Source organism: Cariama cristata, unplaced genomic scaffold, assembly GCF_000690535.1.
Source record: "Cariama cristata isolate BGI_N322 unplaced genomic scaffold, ASM69053v1 scaffold2447, whole genome shotgun sequence".
In the NCBI taxonomy this organism is placed as follows: Eukaryota; Metazoa; Chordata; class Aves; order Cariamiformes; family Cariamidae; genus Cariama; species Cariama cristata.
The window spans coordinates 7,582-24,135 of NW_009624696.1; the positions used below are offsets into that span (position 1 = coordinate 7,582).

Consider the following 16,554-nt stretch of genomic DNA (forward strand, 5'->3'; position numbering starts at 1 on the left):
ATCACAGCTCCTTTGCCCTTATTATAGCAGGAAAAATATGTATTAATACTAGGATTGCTTCAATTTACTCATGTGAATATTTTTAGAGTAAAGCTAGCTGAACCTTTTTGTCAAAGTTTATTTCCAATGGAGTATGTTACTTCTTTGAAGCCAAAATGTTTCATGGAAACACATTGATTTCAACAAAACTTTTCAAGGGAAAGCTTCTAAGGTCCAGGCTAGAATCTCTAGTTACCTCAGGAGATGAAGACATTGAAAACCTGACCTTTTCAGATCCTTTCCAAAAACGGGCATTTGGATATAATTCCCTTTCACAAAAGCATTACAAAGTTTGGATTTTGTTCCAACAAGGAATAACAATAAATTTGAAACCTCAAAGAGTGTCATGAGATGGAATAGATGTGCCCTGACTAGCTGCAGTGGTCAAGCTGATAGAGAATATTTGACCTCAAAGGATAAAGATGTGTAAAGACTGAGAAGTGAGATTTTCTTTACTTTAGACTGCAATAATATTTGCTATGCCTCATGACCTCTCCAACTGCATTTTGTAACACACCTCCCCAGCTCCTCCAGGCTTGCAGCCCACTGGTGAAGGAGCAGAGATGTAGGGCAGCCATTGAAGGATGGATGATCAAACTCCTACTGAAAATGCCCTGGAGATAACTTAAGTTAGTTTTCAAATAGTCTATTGGCATCCAAAGTCTCATGGCTCTATCAAGTAGCCCATTTCTACCTGAATAGCTCTACTTGATATGCAGGATCTCACTGTGAAAAAATGTCCAAAAGGCAAGTTAAGTTGTAGGGCACAGCTACTTTGTGCCAAGACCATATGGCTTCAGTGCATAAGAAAATGAAAAGCTTCAGGGAAGGAGGGACTGGATGACTCAAGAATTTGTAATAGGAGCTGGACATTTTCTATTCTAGGTTGTTATGTGGGATCAGACCAGCAATCAAAGCTTCAACCATTACACTGATAACCAGTGTAAAGTGTCTCGTGCTTACTAAAGCTGGGATCATAGAGACTGAGAGTTTTTGTTTAAGATGTTCTCTGTGGAGGCTCAGGATGGTATCAAAACCAGAACCGAACCATTTCTCGCCCCTTCCTCATGAAGTTGATTGAGACTGGATGATAGAAATAAATCTGCAGGGGTTGCTTTTGCTGGAGAATATGGTTTCCAATAGCCCAATCCCTTCCTGAAGTCAGAGTGGAAACAAATACTGGTGACTTTATCCAAACAGGAATGTGAAAATTTCCTGGGTAAACCTCTGTCTTTAGAGGCAATGAAGTACTGAACTTTGAAGAAGGCTCAGTTATAATCTCACAAAAGGAATTATAAAATGAGTAACACTTCCTTTCTTTTGTCATTAAAATTATATTTCCAGTTTTCTTTTTCCCCTTTACAACTGCAGTTTAGCATGACTCTAGGGGAAAATTCAATTTTATGTTACATTTTCTGTTTTTACTGCTAAAATAGAAGTGGCTTGTAGAGGATTTTACCTCTTATTTGGGATTTTAGTTATTATGTCTATTAGTATTTTGTTCCTATATCTGACCTTGCATGCATGTTTGAAAGAGCTACAGCTGAGGGTTTCAGAAATGACTTTGCTTCAATTTGAGGGCACGATCAGGGCTTTAGGCTGACAATACCTCTACCTTGTTTTGGTGTTTTGGCTCATGGTCCAGACAATGTGGTATGGAATAGGTGCCAGAGAGGGGTTATGTGCTAACGAGTTCGCAGGCCCTGTCTGTCGTCCATCCTCAGTGAAGCCTGAAGTGCCTTGGCTGCTGCATGATTTACTCTGAGGAACATCGTCTCTGTTTGTTCAATGTGGGTTATACATTTACTAGAGGTGGCCCTTCTCCGTCCCCGTCAGTCACGGCTCACTGCTGCGTTTCTTTTGGGCACTCTTGGCAAGGCATTTTGTTTGGATCACTTTGCCTCTCTGGTTGAGTTTATCTTGATAAATAACTCTCACAGATGATGTGATATCAATGACTGTTTGCTGAGACAACACTGACATCCAGCCTGGGCAGGAGCAGCTTAGTGACCATGGCATGTATTTGCTGTTTGAAAATCCTCTGCTCTAACCTATTCCCCATCAGGGCTGGATGGAAGATAATTGCACTGCAGAGAAAGGGTCAGGTTTGAACAAGAAAAGCAGCCCGTTACAGCACTCATCGCCAGGTTGTGTACAGCCGGACCTGCAGGTCATTCCCGTGCTTACCTTTGAGACTGAGCTCACACACCACCACTTCTGCTTTTGCAAGGACCAGATCCACAACGGCTACTTTAGCACCGGCTTCCCCCAACGCATGAGCAAAGGCTCTTCCAATTCCCTGCCCTCCGCCTGTGACATAGGCCACCTTGTCATCCAAACGCAGCCGGTCAAGGATGCAGCGCTTGTTATAACCCCAGAAGACGTCATCCCTCACCACTTCTTTCTAAAACAAGAACGTATGTACGTAAGGTCCAAGGCTCAGTAAGTGATAGCTATGAAGGACTCTGCCTGTGAGAATGAGGTGGGAGCAAGCACGGGGATCCATCTCTTCTTGGCCTGTTATTTAATACAAAAGGTATGACTAATTCAAGCCAAAAAGCACCCTTATCCCTAGAGATATCAGTCTCAACAGGAGCACTAAGATGCAAGACAATGGAGCAGAAGGGCTGTGCTTTGGGGAGATGCACTGACCACTCAACTTACATGAGAGTAGGGTATGGTATTTCCTGACCCAGCTTCCCATGGGACACAGGTCAGGTACAATGGCTTAGAAGATGACTGATTAAGTCTTCCAGTTATTTCATCCCCAGGGCTCAATCCTGCCCTCAGGCTCAGCTGTCTCCAGGAAGGCACGGAGGCTAAGAACAAGTTTCCAAAGGCAGGATTTAGCTCAAATGGAGTGCAATCAAAACATCTTCACAAGGCTGGAGCGCAAATAAAGATATCAGCCAACAACTTAAACCAAGCTGTCATCTGATCAGCTGCCATACATCATTTCCCCCTGACTGGAATCAAAATGGAAAATACAAGATGTTTGAAATACTGAGTTTGAAATGACAGGAATTACCAGTGGGTGTAGCTTTGGGAGCAGTCAGAAACTGCAAAACAATCAGGATGTTTGGGTCTGGATTTACAGCGTTAGGCCATTAGGATTCCAGATGGGAATTGCATTACAGCTGGATGATGCCCACTACATAAAACGGAGAAAGATGAAAGCACCATCCTTTCCACAGGACAAGCAAAATCTAACGCCATGAAAATACTCAACTTGGAGACCATAGGAGGGCATCATGTGCTGTCTCTGGGTAACAAAAGAGCTACTTCAGAAATATTGCATTGGTTCATTACGGCTGGGCCCCAGCTCCATCCTCCCACACTCCCCTGCACGGGCAGGACCGGAAAGCACCGGGCACCGATACCCAACAAGCAGCATGCCAGCCGATCCGGGGGTTTATCACAGCACCAGCACGGCTGATCCAAAAAACTTTGCAAAGAATCAGCATTTAATAGCTTCAGTGTAACCCTGGACTGGCGAGGTTAATATGTGCCAAGCCCTAAGATGGTAAGTCCATGCTGCACAGCACCACGGCTCAATAGAACGTGAGTTTGGGCTCTTGCCACTAAACTCCTTGAAATTATTTTGTCATTGTCCTCGGCAGAGTTCAAATTTTCCCAGAAGTGCTCAGAGAGAGGAAATACACACCTTGGATTCAATCACTGCATCTGGAGGTGCAGGGCTCCTTCGAATGATGCTCAGTCCACTCTGCACAGGTAAAATTATCTGCAAATATAATGGATACGCACACAGTTCTCAACTGCTTTGTACTTGGCTTTCTATCACCCAGATTCCACTAATATGAAGGATAGTCCTTCCTTCCTTAGGCCACAGTAGCTTTTCTCCTAGTCCTATTCTTTAGCTGAAACTCCTTCCAACACAGATATGTCAGGCATTCATATTTGCTCACATTCCTCTTCCAAATTCACAGCTTCCAAAAATGCCAGGAGAAAAATGCAATTTTGTCTCACAGTTTTCTAAATCAGTGCCAGCTGCTGAGGGTTCTGGGTTTCCACTGCCTGGTTAATGCTGTTATGAGGATATTCCAGTCTTACTCCTGGAATTCAGCAAACCATAATAGCAACACTTTGATGTTCTTCAGTATTTGCTAGAACATCTGTCCTGCACCTATAGGTGAGTATCGGTGGGTTTTGCCACTTACCTTCTCTGATACCATTATCACACTTTAGTGAAAGCTGCACTAGATGTTGGAGATTCAACAGCAATATCAAACTATTAGAACATTAGATATGGAAACATCATGCTATTTGCATGCATTGAATGGCTAACAGTAGGATTCAGGGCATAGAAAAATGTCATTAATCTTTCTCTCTTCTACACAGAAAAGCTCTTGCTCCTGGTACTTTAGCTGATAGTTGTGCTGACGATAGAATAAATACAGAATCATGGGAGGCACCTCTAGAGGCCATCTGACCTGCGGATAGGCAAGGACCTTATGTCTGCAAGGCGCACACCAAAACCCTCTGGGCTTGAACCTCAACCCCCTGTGCCAAGGAGAGTTATGGCAGGGGAGAGTGTGGGAGGAGGCACCTGGGAGGGAGGTAGCAGACCTCACCTGTCCCACCATGCGACCAGCCTTACAGGGATCTGGCCATCCTTGGTGGCTTCCCCCAACCACAGCAACCCCTCTGCCACCCCTGTGCATCCACAGCATGAGCGCAAGATTTGCAGGCTGGTGGCTATTGCCGTAGGGTAGCATCATTCACACCTGCTTGTAAAGGTCTGGAGGATATGTGTCGAATTTTGTCTCTAAAACCACAGCATATTGTTTATGCTTCCTATTACTACTTTTTTTTTTTTTTTTCCCCTTCTCCTGATGGAGTAGGGCTTTGTTGACTCCTGTTGTGCTAGTGATGCCCTACAGCCCCCAGAGCCTTTAAAGCAGAGCGATGGTTCCTTGGTTGTACTGTAGAGCTGATTATTCACTCTTAAGTGCTCCACTTTCATCTTGCCTGTAACACTCTATATGATGTAGACAGAGAGTAGGGACCATTTCTGATTATAGAAACTCATATATAGAGCTCAAGTGAGGTGAATTATAATAAAACTTGAGTTCATTTTAGGTCCTCTGGATAATGGCACCAACAAAAGAAACATTTTAAAGAGTACTTTGCAAAATCCATAGATACAGTACCACAGGCACCTTAACCAATTGCATTGCACCAACCTGCTCAACACGAGGATCTGAATTAATCACTGTATTTAATTTTCTGACAGCTAGTACATTTTCATCAGATATGTTCTCCAGGTATACTTCTCCTTTCATGAGTGTATTCTCTACACAGATCACTGCATCCATTCTCAGCAAGTGGTTATCCATGACAAAGCTGTAGTAGTTAACAGCATTCCTTTGATCAGCATCAATAAAGACCATATCAAAGTGCTCGTCCTCAGCATGTAACGCCTGGAAAAAAAATTATGTTGGAGAAAACACTAATTATTTACCTGAAAATTTAAAGTCTTGCCATTAAAATGTCCTTTATGTAAAACCCAAACCAGAGGGAACCCTGCTCTTTTAAGGTAACATTGCTAGAATGACTTCTGAGTCATTTCGTGAGTTTTCCACACTTTGCAAACAATTCTTCAGCAATGCTGGTGCCCAAAACTCAATCTCTCAAAGAAAATCAGGTTATAAAAGAGGATGGCTCACCCCAACTTGTGGTGTTGAGAGTCACAGTAGAAACATCTGCATATCTAGAGTCAAAGGGAACTGATCCATCAGGATAAGGGAGAGAACTGGCATCAAACCCTGCAGGTGAGGTGCTGCAATAAGTTATCTCTTCTCAAAAGAGTAACTATCAACGAATTGAAGAGTGGCAATTATATCAGTCTGAGGAAAAGAGGCAAAAAGCTGATCCTGGGAATTGCAAACTAGTGAGTCCCACTTCAGTAGCAGGAAAACGGTTGAAATCCCAATTAATAATAGAATTATAAAGCACATAAAAGAACAGGTCATGATAAAGATAAAGCAGCACAGCTCCTATGAAGGAAAACGATGTTTCTTTAATCTAAAAAAATGCTTTGGATGGCTCAGCAACAGAGAGGATAAAAGAGAACTGGCTGCTATCATCTAATTGGATTTTCAGAAATGTGGCACACCTTCCCTCCAAGCAGGCTGCTGATGATAATGTATAAAAGTGTTGATGGATGACCAGATGGGAGCCTTTACAGCCTTCTCCTGTGGCAGTTAATGCACTCGCTGCCCAAGAGGCTGCTATGGAATATTTCAGATTCCATCTGGGACTATTTAACTGCATCTGTGTGCGTTGCAATGAAACAACGGCTCATCCACCTATCTCGGCAAGCAGAAACGCTTTCAAGTCTTGGCATTTCAAGTGAAAAAGAGAAACAATTATGTTTTCCAGAACTCACTGTTTCTACCACAACTTTTAACAGTACTTCTTGCATCCAGATTTCCCTTTTGTGTTTGGAGACATTGTGCACAATGAGTGCCGAGCGATCCCCTGAGATGTACAAGAGAAAGCATCAATAACAAATGGCAACAGAATGTGAAAAACTCATTTGTTTGGGGGAGTGAGGTTGATGGCTCCCAAACAGAGACTTTGGGAGCCTTTCTGAAGCAGGGAGTGTGTCATTCAGATGACAAAATAGCAGAAAGTGGATCACTGAAGCTCTGAATTACTCTATTGTGCAAACTGGTGCCATTGTGCGCTTGTTGGTGGGCAAGAAATTAATCCTGCCTGAGAGCCTGGATAGTCACACTTAACTGCAGATGCTTGATAGCACAGAAGCTCTGCCAAAAGCATTCATGAGTCCACATTTAGGACACCTTTTGATACCACACTATAATGAAAGAAGACCTTAAGGCCAAATATATGCTGGTTTATAATAAAAGTAGCAGAAACTGGGACATCTGGTTTCCTAGATTGACCTTTTCTTTTCATGACCAGTAAGAAAATTTTGCCCTGTTTTCCTCTTGAGCTGTACTGGGGGAAAGCAGCAGGAATGTTTTTGCTACTGTCGAAGAGCATCTTACATCAGGTTGCAACTCAGCCAGTCTGTCCAATGTAGATACTTCAGGAAGGGTCAGAAGATGAAAGGTGGGAGGAGGAGTCCATCAGGAAGAGAGATTAGAGGTCTCATTCCCCAGAGACAAGAGCCAGAGCCAGAGCCAGATTCAAGTAATTATCATGACTTATCACTACTTTCTGACTGGTAACCTTCTCGGGCGGAGGAGTTGGGGGGCAGACATTCAGAAGCAGATGTGGCCATCTCTGAGCATATGTTACTACCGCTCCGTGGTATGGCTCCCTAATGAAAAAGAATCTCACTTTTATGCATTGACTTCATTAGGTCCATATGGAGTTGTGTAGCTCTTTGGATATTAGCTGGACTTCTCATTTCAGCCCTCTTTCTCTATTGCCTACGTGCTGACAGCGTATCTCCTTCTTAGCTGTCTTCTGATAGAGATAAACCTCCTTTAAACGGCCCAGCTTTCATCCCAGGAAGGTGCCTGTGGTGTATGCGTATCCAGCACACGCCTGTCTTGCCTTTGCGCTGCCCGAGTGTGCAAGGCCACTGTTTGGAGGGCATTTCTCTTCTGCCAGTTCATCAAGTCCCGAACGGCCAGCCATGAAGGTCACTTGGGCACCTTCCGTTTCTTCTAGATACCTAGTACTAGACACCCATATGGAAATGCCTGAATCACTGCCTTGGAGTTCATACTGGGACCCCACCATCATTTGAGCTTCTTGTTTCCACAGCTTCAGGATTGCTGTTGGGTTTTCCATATTTAGCTGGAAACAGCTCCAGGCCTGAAATTCCTTGAACCAGCTTTGCCTCTGGAGCAGCCTCTACGCAAGGGGGTAACAGCCACAGGAATGGGAAAGTGCTCCGTTTCCTGAGCTCTTTGGCTAGCAGAGCACGGGTCACCCGGACAGGCGGTCACCGTGAGGGTTTCCTCACTGAAAAAAAACAGACAGCCAAAAAGAAAAAAAAGCTGCTCTACTGGTAGCTCTGACTGCAGAGCTAAGCACTGGAAATATCGGTGCAGTGATGGAGAGGAGAACTCACTGCTGTCCCTCTCAAAATGGATGAGGGGGTTTAAGAGGAGGGATTGACCACCCTTGTCCTCCCAGAGCAGACTGGGTCAGGCCCTGCCTGGGACCTCACAGCATGTTGGAGATGCCTTTGTCCCTTGCTAGGAGAGAGGCAGAGCCCAAACATCTCCAACTGTGAGGAAAGCTGAGATCCAGAAGGAAATAATCTGCCTGCAAAATATCCCGCTGAAACTAATTTCCTGAATGTTTACAGTGCAATCTCTGCTCCTTGCTACAGAGGCATCATAGACGGTAACAGATGGCAACAAGAAGTGTCTTAATTCAGAGCAAACTTGGCTAAAATTAATGCTTTTGCTTACAGTGAGTCATTAACTTCCTTTTGGATTAAAAAAAAAGAAAAAAAAAAACAACTTGTAGCACTGCATTCCATAGAGGAGATGCAACCAACAGCAAGCATGAGAAAGGGCACAGCAGCACTGTTGGCAGATACGGAAAAGATCAGGGAGCAGACATCCCGAATGAAAACATGAATGAATCTTCTGCCAAAGCTCAGAGAAAACCTGATTGGAGTCCTGATCAGAGACAACACTCTCTCATAAGGCACATACAAACTCAATCAGAAAAAAATGACTGTCCAGTTCCTTTGATATGGATCACACAGTCAGCATATTTGTAATAAAGATGTACTCAAAACTTATTACCTTCCCTATGCCTTGTTCTTGACCTAAATGTAATAGCAATCCATCCTTAGGGTACACAGAATACAGGAAAAAGTACAGCTTCCTTTTAAAACACCATTAGAATATTTTACTGTATGTGGACATACACTCTTGTTACTCCTAAATGCTATTCTATTGAGTACAGTTTATATTCACCGGCAAAGCTAAATCTCTAGGGAAGCTAGAGAGGGAATGCAATTTCTAGTAATAACAGCTCACAACAGTGAATACTATCCACTTATCCCCACAATTTCCAGCTATTTTGGACTCCTTTCTGAATTAACCTTTCATATCAAAAGGAGCAATTCTGCACACTAGAGACTCCGACACAATTTCATGCATAATTTATTCACTCAGTTCAACATTAAACGCAGAGTCCTTGACTTTGTCAAGGTGGATTCTGTTGGCAGACTTCACAAGCAGCAAAACAGGAGAAATGAGATCTGCAGCTCAACCTCTTCACCTATTCTGTCTGGTAAAAGGAGGGGAAAAAAGAAAAAAGAAAACCCCGACATGCTTACACAATGCCCTGCAATCAGCAGAATCTGCTGCAAACACAGTGTTATTTTTTGTGTTGCGTTTTCGATTTTAAAATGGAAGGATCAAAATCATGGATGAGAATAATTTCCTGGTAGTTTGCATTCCCTCCAGACTCAATCCTGCATCCATTGTTCAATCAAAAGTCCACTGGGAATTGAAGAAAGCTCTTTGTGCAGGATCAGGCCTCTTGCTCACAGCTGGTGCATGGCAAGGCACATTATTCAGGGGCAGCATGACAGAGTTTAGACTTAAGGAGCTTGTTGGGAAAGGTTTTAAAACACTGGCCCAGCACATGTTGAAAAGGTATCTAATTCCCACTGAAAGCACCTGTATGAGGGACTGAACCCAAAGAAAGGCTTCCTCTCAGTCCACATTTCAAAATATTATGCAAAAATTACTGAGGTCATTGGGAACAGAGGCTTCTGCCGTGGTGTATGTGAGGTACGTGCTTCGGTGGGGACCTAACCTAGCTTGGCAGTGTCTGTCCTTCACGCGTGGGAAGGGTGGATTTTTTCCATCGAGCCCTCAGGTACCATATGAACCTCACTGTGTACCTGAGCTCTGCGGCTCCTGTCTGGTATTTAGCATCCTTTGACAGCTCAAAATCCCAGATGTTTTGCAGCTGGCTCTGATCTGGGACAAGAGACGGGGAGACTGGCCAACCCCACCAACGCTATGTGATAATACAAGGAGCAGCAAGAGGCTTCAGAAAGCCTGGTCAAGGTGCCACTATGGATGGATGTGCTGTCTTTGCACTGCTTTCCTCTCACTCACAACCCTGATGAGCCGTGGGTGGAGGTGGAAAAACCAGGGCCACGTGGGTGCCACCAAGGCCCTGCTGTCTGAGGCACGCTGGCACAGATGTGTCACATCCTTGTGGCAACTGCTGCAACATCTGGCAGCTTTCCTTGTAAAGGGCATCGAGAGCAGATGTGGATGCAGCATGGGACACATCCTGTAGCACCTGGATGGTACCCTCTGCCAGAGGCTAGGATGTAGCTCTGGGGTGGACTAGTTTTACACCAAAAGTGAGAGTACATCATATGCCTTCTGGCAATTTGGACTTTCTGAATCACAGCTTCATGCAGCAGAAAAGGACTTCCCTGCCACGTAGTGTTATTTATATATCATATGACACTGTTGTGCTTTGAAAGAACCAGTGCAGTGAGGCAAATCCTCTGCTCCCAGGAGCTTGCACTGCTGCAAAAATCTGAGCAGCAGCAGATAAGCAGAAATCCTGCCCTATTGCACTCAGCTTGGAAGCAAAATTATGCCGTGGTCACCATAGCAAGAAAGCTGCAGCAGACACCTCCAAAGAGCAAGTGGTAGGTGACCATCTCTGCCCCCTAATTTCCCTAGAGGGACAAGAACGAAACCTAGGGCTGCAGACACGACAGACAACAAAGACAATCCTTGCCAGAGCTTGTTCCAGCTCTCCTGAATCTCACCACGCTTTTCAACAACCATTAGCCAGCTCTGCTCGAGACTAGTCTACCTGCGGACGATGGGGGACAAATGGTGTTGTTCTCCACCTCCTCCATGAAGCTGAGCTGGGAGAGCTCAGCTGTGCCATCCCTGGCCCATCTCCCACCTGTGACTGCCCTGTCCTCCTGCCTTTCGGCATGCCCATGTGGCAGTGGAGGAAGCTTGCTTGGTCTCCAGCCTAAACTGCTCTGCTCTAGGAGGGAAAAGGCAGCACGTTGTTCACAGCCTGAGCCTCTTCCATGCATCCAGGTGTGTTCCCACACGGCTACCCCACTCCAGCCAGGTATATCTCAATAAGCCCAAAATGCAAAGGCACCAGAGAGGTCACCAAATGCGGTGCTTCAACATTTACACCCATTGTGGACTAAGACTTGTAGGACAATCCTGATTGTCCTCATACCAATGACAGAATATCTACCAGGTTGAGCAACAAAAGCTCAGAGCCCAGTGCAGAAATCCTGCATAGAGAGGTGTCCCAGCGATGGGATCTCTCCTGCCAAACACAAGCACCACCGCTCCCATCAGCTCCAAGACCTATTTGAAGTCCTGAGTACCTGCAGAACTGGGGTCAGGATGTGCCTTCAGGTTGCAATCGGAGGATATAAAATCAATTGCAGCATTTCGTTTTAAGGATTTCATTTTCATGTCTTTGCTCCTTTCTTTAATCTCTACACAGCATGTACTCTGCCTGCCTCTAGATATTTTAATTCAGTCACAGTAAGTCAGTTGCACAGAATGGGCACTAGAGAGCAACAGCAATTCAATTAATTTCACACTCACTGTGGGGAGCTGGGATTTTAAATGCTGCACATTGCAGGTGATCTGTAACGTTTCATTTATTCATATACTCGGCAAAGCTCTTTGTTTCTTTCTTATCAAACTTGGAGGTCATGAAAGCCAGAAGTCAGAAAGCTCCTGGCCATTTCATTTCAGAAACAAATATGGTACCTGTTAATGCAAATAAAGTTACAATCAAGCTCACACTGACACATCCAGATTGAAAACGGAATCAGATCAAATTGGTTTGCATTAATAATAGGCTATATATTTAATGAACCTGGCATGGGTATCACTTGTTAGCGTGCTGGACCTGCAGCAATGTCCTGGGGATCCATAAACTGGAATTAAACATAAGACTCCTCTAGCTGCTGGCAATCATAAGCTTTTCTCTTTCTTGGGACAAAGTCACCAGTCCAAAAGACACAACTATAGCTAACACATTTGCTTGTCTGAAGCTTATCACTTTGCTCTGGAAGTGAGAAACTTGGAGTCTAATTGCCCACAGTGTTTTTGGTGGGAGAAAATAGCGAGAGGTTGCGGTAGAACTACAAACTTCCTCAGGACTTTCCCAATTCTTGTGACCGTTGGGAGCAAGCTGTCCTTCTCAAGAGGTGGCTCAGCAGGGCACAGGTACACTCTTCCAGCATGTTATATTTGGAATTAGAGACCCTCAAACAAAGCCCACTCACATCAAGTAAAACTCTGCCATTGAAGCCTATATACCTACATGTAAAGCTTGTGATTCCTCTGATCAAAAAGCTGCAATATTTTAGTTACAAAAGAAAGAAACTACCTTGTGAGATGGAGCTATCCCATCGTACATTGTCATGAATAAGAAATAACTCCAGTGCTAGAGTGTGTTTACATATTTACAAGCAAATTAGGGTCACCATCCAGCATTTTGTGGCCAGGAAATAGGACCTGCCCAAAACTCTTTAATCTGCTCTGCACAAGAGCTCCCAAACTCCCCTTAAAACTGACTTTACCTCCAAAGTGTCTGCCACTGGTCCCACTCGCATGCATATCTTTTTACCATCTGAGGAATAATCAAATGCTTCTTGGCTGTTCACTCCGAGATACGGCGCTTCTGCACATGCAAAGATTCTGCCATCATCTGGCAATTCTTCTGCAATAGCAAGGATACTGTAACCTTTAAGCTTGCCAATTAATAAAATCTTCCTGGCTCTGATCATATGAACAAACATCTTAAAAATTTGGCCTGTTGAAAAAAAAGAATGAAAATTTAAAAATAAAATCATAGGAAAGACTGTACCCTGCTCACAATGAAAATTAGATGTACCTTTCAAGTGATTATTAGAAAAAAATATATCTGATCTTAAAACTCTTTCAAATAAGGGTTTAACAACAGAATCTGACAAAATTTAATCTAAAATGCAGCTAAAAGACAACAGAATAAAGGGACTGGTTTTAAATGTAGAACCTTTATCATCAATGCTGCTATTGTTCAAGTGCTTGTTAAATAGTGCTTGAAATATTGCATATTTTAACATTCCCCCCATATGAAAATGGCTTTAAGATGTCTCCATATTCTTTCTGGAACCCAGTTAAAAAAAATCACTACATTACCTTGCATTTGCTCTTAGAGTCATTATCCCTAGACAGCACCATCATTTAAGAAATTTATCATCAGTGGTGTCCTTCGAACAATGTATTAGTGTAATACATTATAAGAGTACTTCACTGTGATGATATATTACTAAAAAGATGGGAACATCTGGGAAGAATGAATCTGGGAATAGATTTAATGTAATAGGCTTTATATGGGGACACAAGCCTGGGTATTCCTACTGGAAAAGGTACAGTGCTTGGCCACAGGCCACCTCCACTGCAAAAGCACGTAAACCCCTGTCAGACACCACCAAACCCAAACCAAAATGATTTTTCCCTTCCTTCCCCTTCCAGTGAGGGCAACGATCTCTTTGCTGCTCACTAAGGGACGAGGCTGGCACTCTGAATTAAAGCACTTAGGAGCGTGTGTGTGGGCACAAGCGCGTGGGCACAAGGGAACGGGAGGTGTGGGACAGGGAAAATTCATGCAAAAGGAAGATCGAAGCCTACAGGAAGTTCTTATCTTTCTTTTTAAGTAATTTTCCACATTTTCTGAGCATTTCCATGGCATTCATCCTTTTCCCACTCAGGATAGAGTGCAGGATGATGAACTTCAGTGATAATCTTTACACCCATCTGGTGCAATTTTATCCACTTGGTTGACCAACTTGCCATTCAAAGAGCCAGAGGTGCGTTCTTCCTGCAGCCTAACTCTGGTTTCAGCTCCCCCAGCATCTCCCAGGTTGTGGTCAGGTGACATTTTTCTGGAAAAAGAAAGAAATTTCAACATTATGGTAACAACCAAAATCTGAGTATCCTGCATAAAAAACAGCAACCAAGAAGGAACTCCTGGAAAAGGTCCATCTGTGCATAAGCATGAAAAATCGGCCGAGAGGCATTACAAATATCCCTAAATTACAGTCCTAAGAGGCCCTGGCTTGGCAATAGGTCCGTCTCGGTGCTGGCAGCCACTCCAGCCATAGGGGCTTGGGAAGAAGGGGTTGTGGGACCGAAGGAAACCATTCCCCACTGTTCAACCCCAAATCTTTCCCATTTCCAGCTGGTCCCAGGCAGGCGTCTATGTCTGCTGGTTCGGACCAAATGGCTCCAGCTACCCTGGCCAGGTTTTGTTCAGCTCTAGGGTGATTTTTTTTTTCAACCAAAAAAAAGGTTCATTTACAGACTAGAGGAAAAGATGTGAAATCTAAAATTTCTTGCAAGATAGGAAAAAAATGGTTTTCTTCACAAACTGCTGAGGAAAGCAGAGTATCTCCAGATGCCATTTCACAGAAGCCAGGCCTGTGACAACATCTCTGGTTGAAGTGAGATGCTGCCTATTACAAAGAGAAGCGAATAGATGACTGGAAGAAGTCCATAGCCTCCAGACAGATTAGATTATCCTATCTGAAGAAAGTAACCACCAGAAATGGCTGGTGATACTTCTGCAGGCCAGAATTTAGAGCCATTTCAGTCTTTTTTTTTTTTTTTTTCCCCAGCTCCCACCACCACTCATCAGTAAAATGAGAAAGAATTCATAACCCGTGTCAGCCACACTCAGATAATCCAAGACTTAAAGAGTAGAACATTTCATATAACCTCTTTTCTGCCCCTCACAAATGCTTTAACAACTTTAATAAGATAATGTATAGCTATTATCGTACAGTAAGCGTAAGTCAAACAACTATCAGCTATTATTTCAGCAACAGAACGAACGCTCAGCGTTCCCGTAATCCACAGCCTGGAACAGTTTACACATTGTCAATTTTAGACAGAACTGGCTTTTTCCACATATCAAAATGTACACTGATAAATGGGAATTGTTTAGCAGACCCCACATGGCTGGGTAATATACTGTAGCTCAAAAAAGAATAATGAGGGTATCAGTTGGACTTCTGAATTAATGATACCTTAAATTAGTTTAATTAATTAGTTTAGTTACTAGAGTAATTTAGTTAGCAGATTAATTAATGTTTGTTGAGTGCTTAGAGATAAAAGCTGCATGTAAAGGCTGTTATTACGGGGTGGATCCAGAGGTGCAGGTTTTCTTCATTCTTTATTTAACCCAACACCAACCTGATCCAGGGGCTCATTCTTTGAGCCTTACAGCAGGCACTGTGTGGAGGTTGGCTTGCTGATTTTTCACAGGGTATGGTCCAACACAGACATTGCCATAGTCAATAGTCAATTGGTAGAATATCTTCCAAAATTTAAAGTTAGGACTTTCTGTTCTCACCTCCTCTCCTCAAGGCCATAGGTGCACAGAGACACACACACGTCCGTGCACACTTTGCTGTGTATTTGGGTGCAGTTAACTCTCATTCTTCTTCCTTCCACTGTCCCCCATGTTTATGGCATATTCTGAACAGAAAATCTAAGAACATATTCATACAATCGCAGAAAAAAAGCCCAAGGTTACAAAAGAGTACCCATACCTCTTTGAAGTTGCCATTGCATCCAGGTAAGGGTCTAGTCCAAGAGCAACATCAAGAGCTTTTTGTAAGCAATTCTTGAGCTGTTCAGGAACACGAGAGTCATTGAGGGCTATTTCTTTGGCTTTGAGAAGGTTCTCAGCAATGAGTCCAGCTGGGGTTTCTGAAATGGAAAAATAAAAGGAAGATTACAATGATTTTGTAACTGCTCAAATCAGCAGAAGAGGAATTTAGACTGAAAAAAAACAAGTGCCTTTTTTTTTCTCATACAAAATACAGATTTTTGAAGGACTATGAAAATGATCACGGAAACATTTTCAAACTAAAAAAATATTATACTTCTAATTCATTTTTATTGCATGCTTTCTCTCTTTTTTCCCTTACAGCTGATCCTTTTCCGAGAGGAGAAGGATAAGAATATTTCAAACCCACGAATTTTCACTTTTGAAGCTCTGAGACAAACGCTGAACACCAAACAACTGTTTACAAAACCCATTCCTCTAGGTAGCTTTTTCTTTGGAGAAAACAGAGCGCTTCTCAAACCACTCTTGCAAAACCAGGCAGACCCTCCCAGGCCAGGACATGCAGGCACCAGGTCTAGCTTTGTCAAACCGAGGATCTCCACCACCTGCGTGCCAACGGGGTGCACGAGTGGCCCCCAACACGTGTCCGTGCCATGGAGGCTGCAGTGCACAGAGTCCACAGACTACCCATGATGCTCATGCCTAACACACAATACTACACCTGTCCTAATGCAGCTGAACTGCACAAATAAAACACTGAACACACTCAAATAAAAAAATTATTGTGTCAAATCCATGATGGCACAAAATCAAAGATACTCTTCAACTAACGATTTTAAGCAGGTGATGTAGCAATTACCCTGGCAGGAACGCAATCTCCTAACCCTTCTTTTGCCTTCAACCTGCCACAAC

The 16,554-nt window shown here is 43.4% G+C and overlaps 1 protein-coding gene across 1 annotated transcript in view; it reads right to left on the reverse strand.

The window, feature by feature from the left end:
* LOC104164037 (peroxisomal 2,4-dienoyl-CoA reductase-like) overlaps window positions 1-7,309 on the reverse strand; it is a gene marked incomplete at its 3' end in the record, with an annotated part of 10,846 nt that extends 3,537 nt beyond the window's left edge. Inside the window, exons 1-5 of the mRNA XM_009703251.1 lie at window positions 7,243-7,309; window positions 6,449-6,540; window positions 5,244-5,480; window positions 3,704-3,781; window positions 2,227-2,443 (exon numbers count right to left, since the gene is read on the reverse strand). Coding sequence (XP_009701553.1) covers window positions 2,227-2,443; window positions 3,704-3,781; window positions 5,244-5,480; window positions 6,449-6,540; window positions 7,243-7,309 — 691 coding nt within the window. The remainder of the gene's footprint in view (window positions 1-2,226; window positions 2,444-3,703; window positions 3,782-5,243; window positions 5,481-6,448; window positions 6,541-7,242) is intronic.
* Between the last annotated feature and the right edge of the window lie 9,245 nt (window positions 7,310-16,554).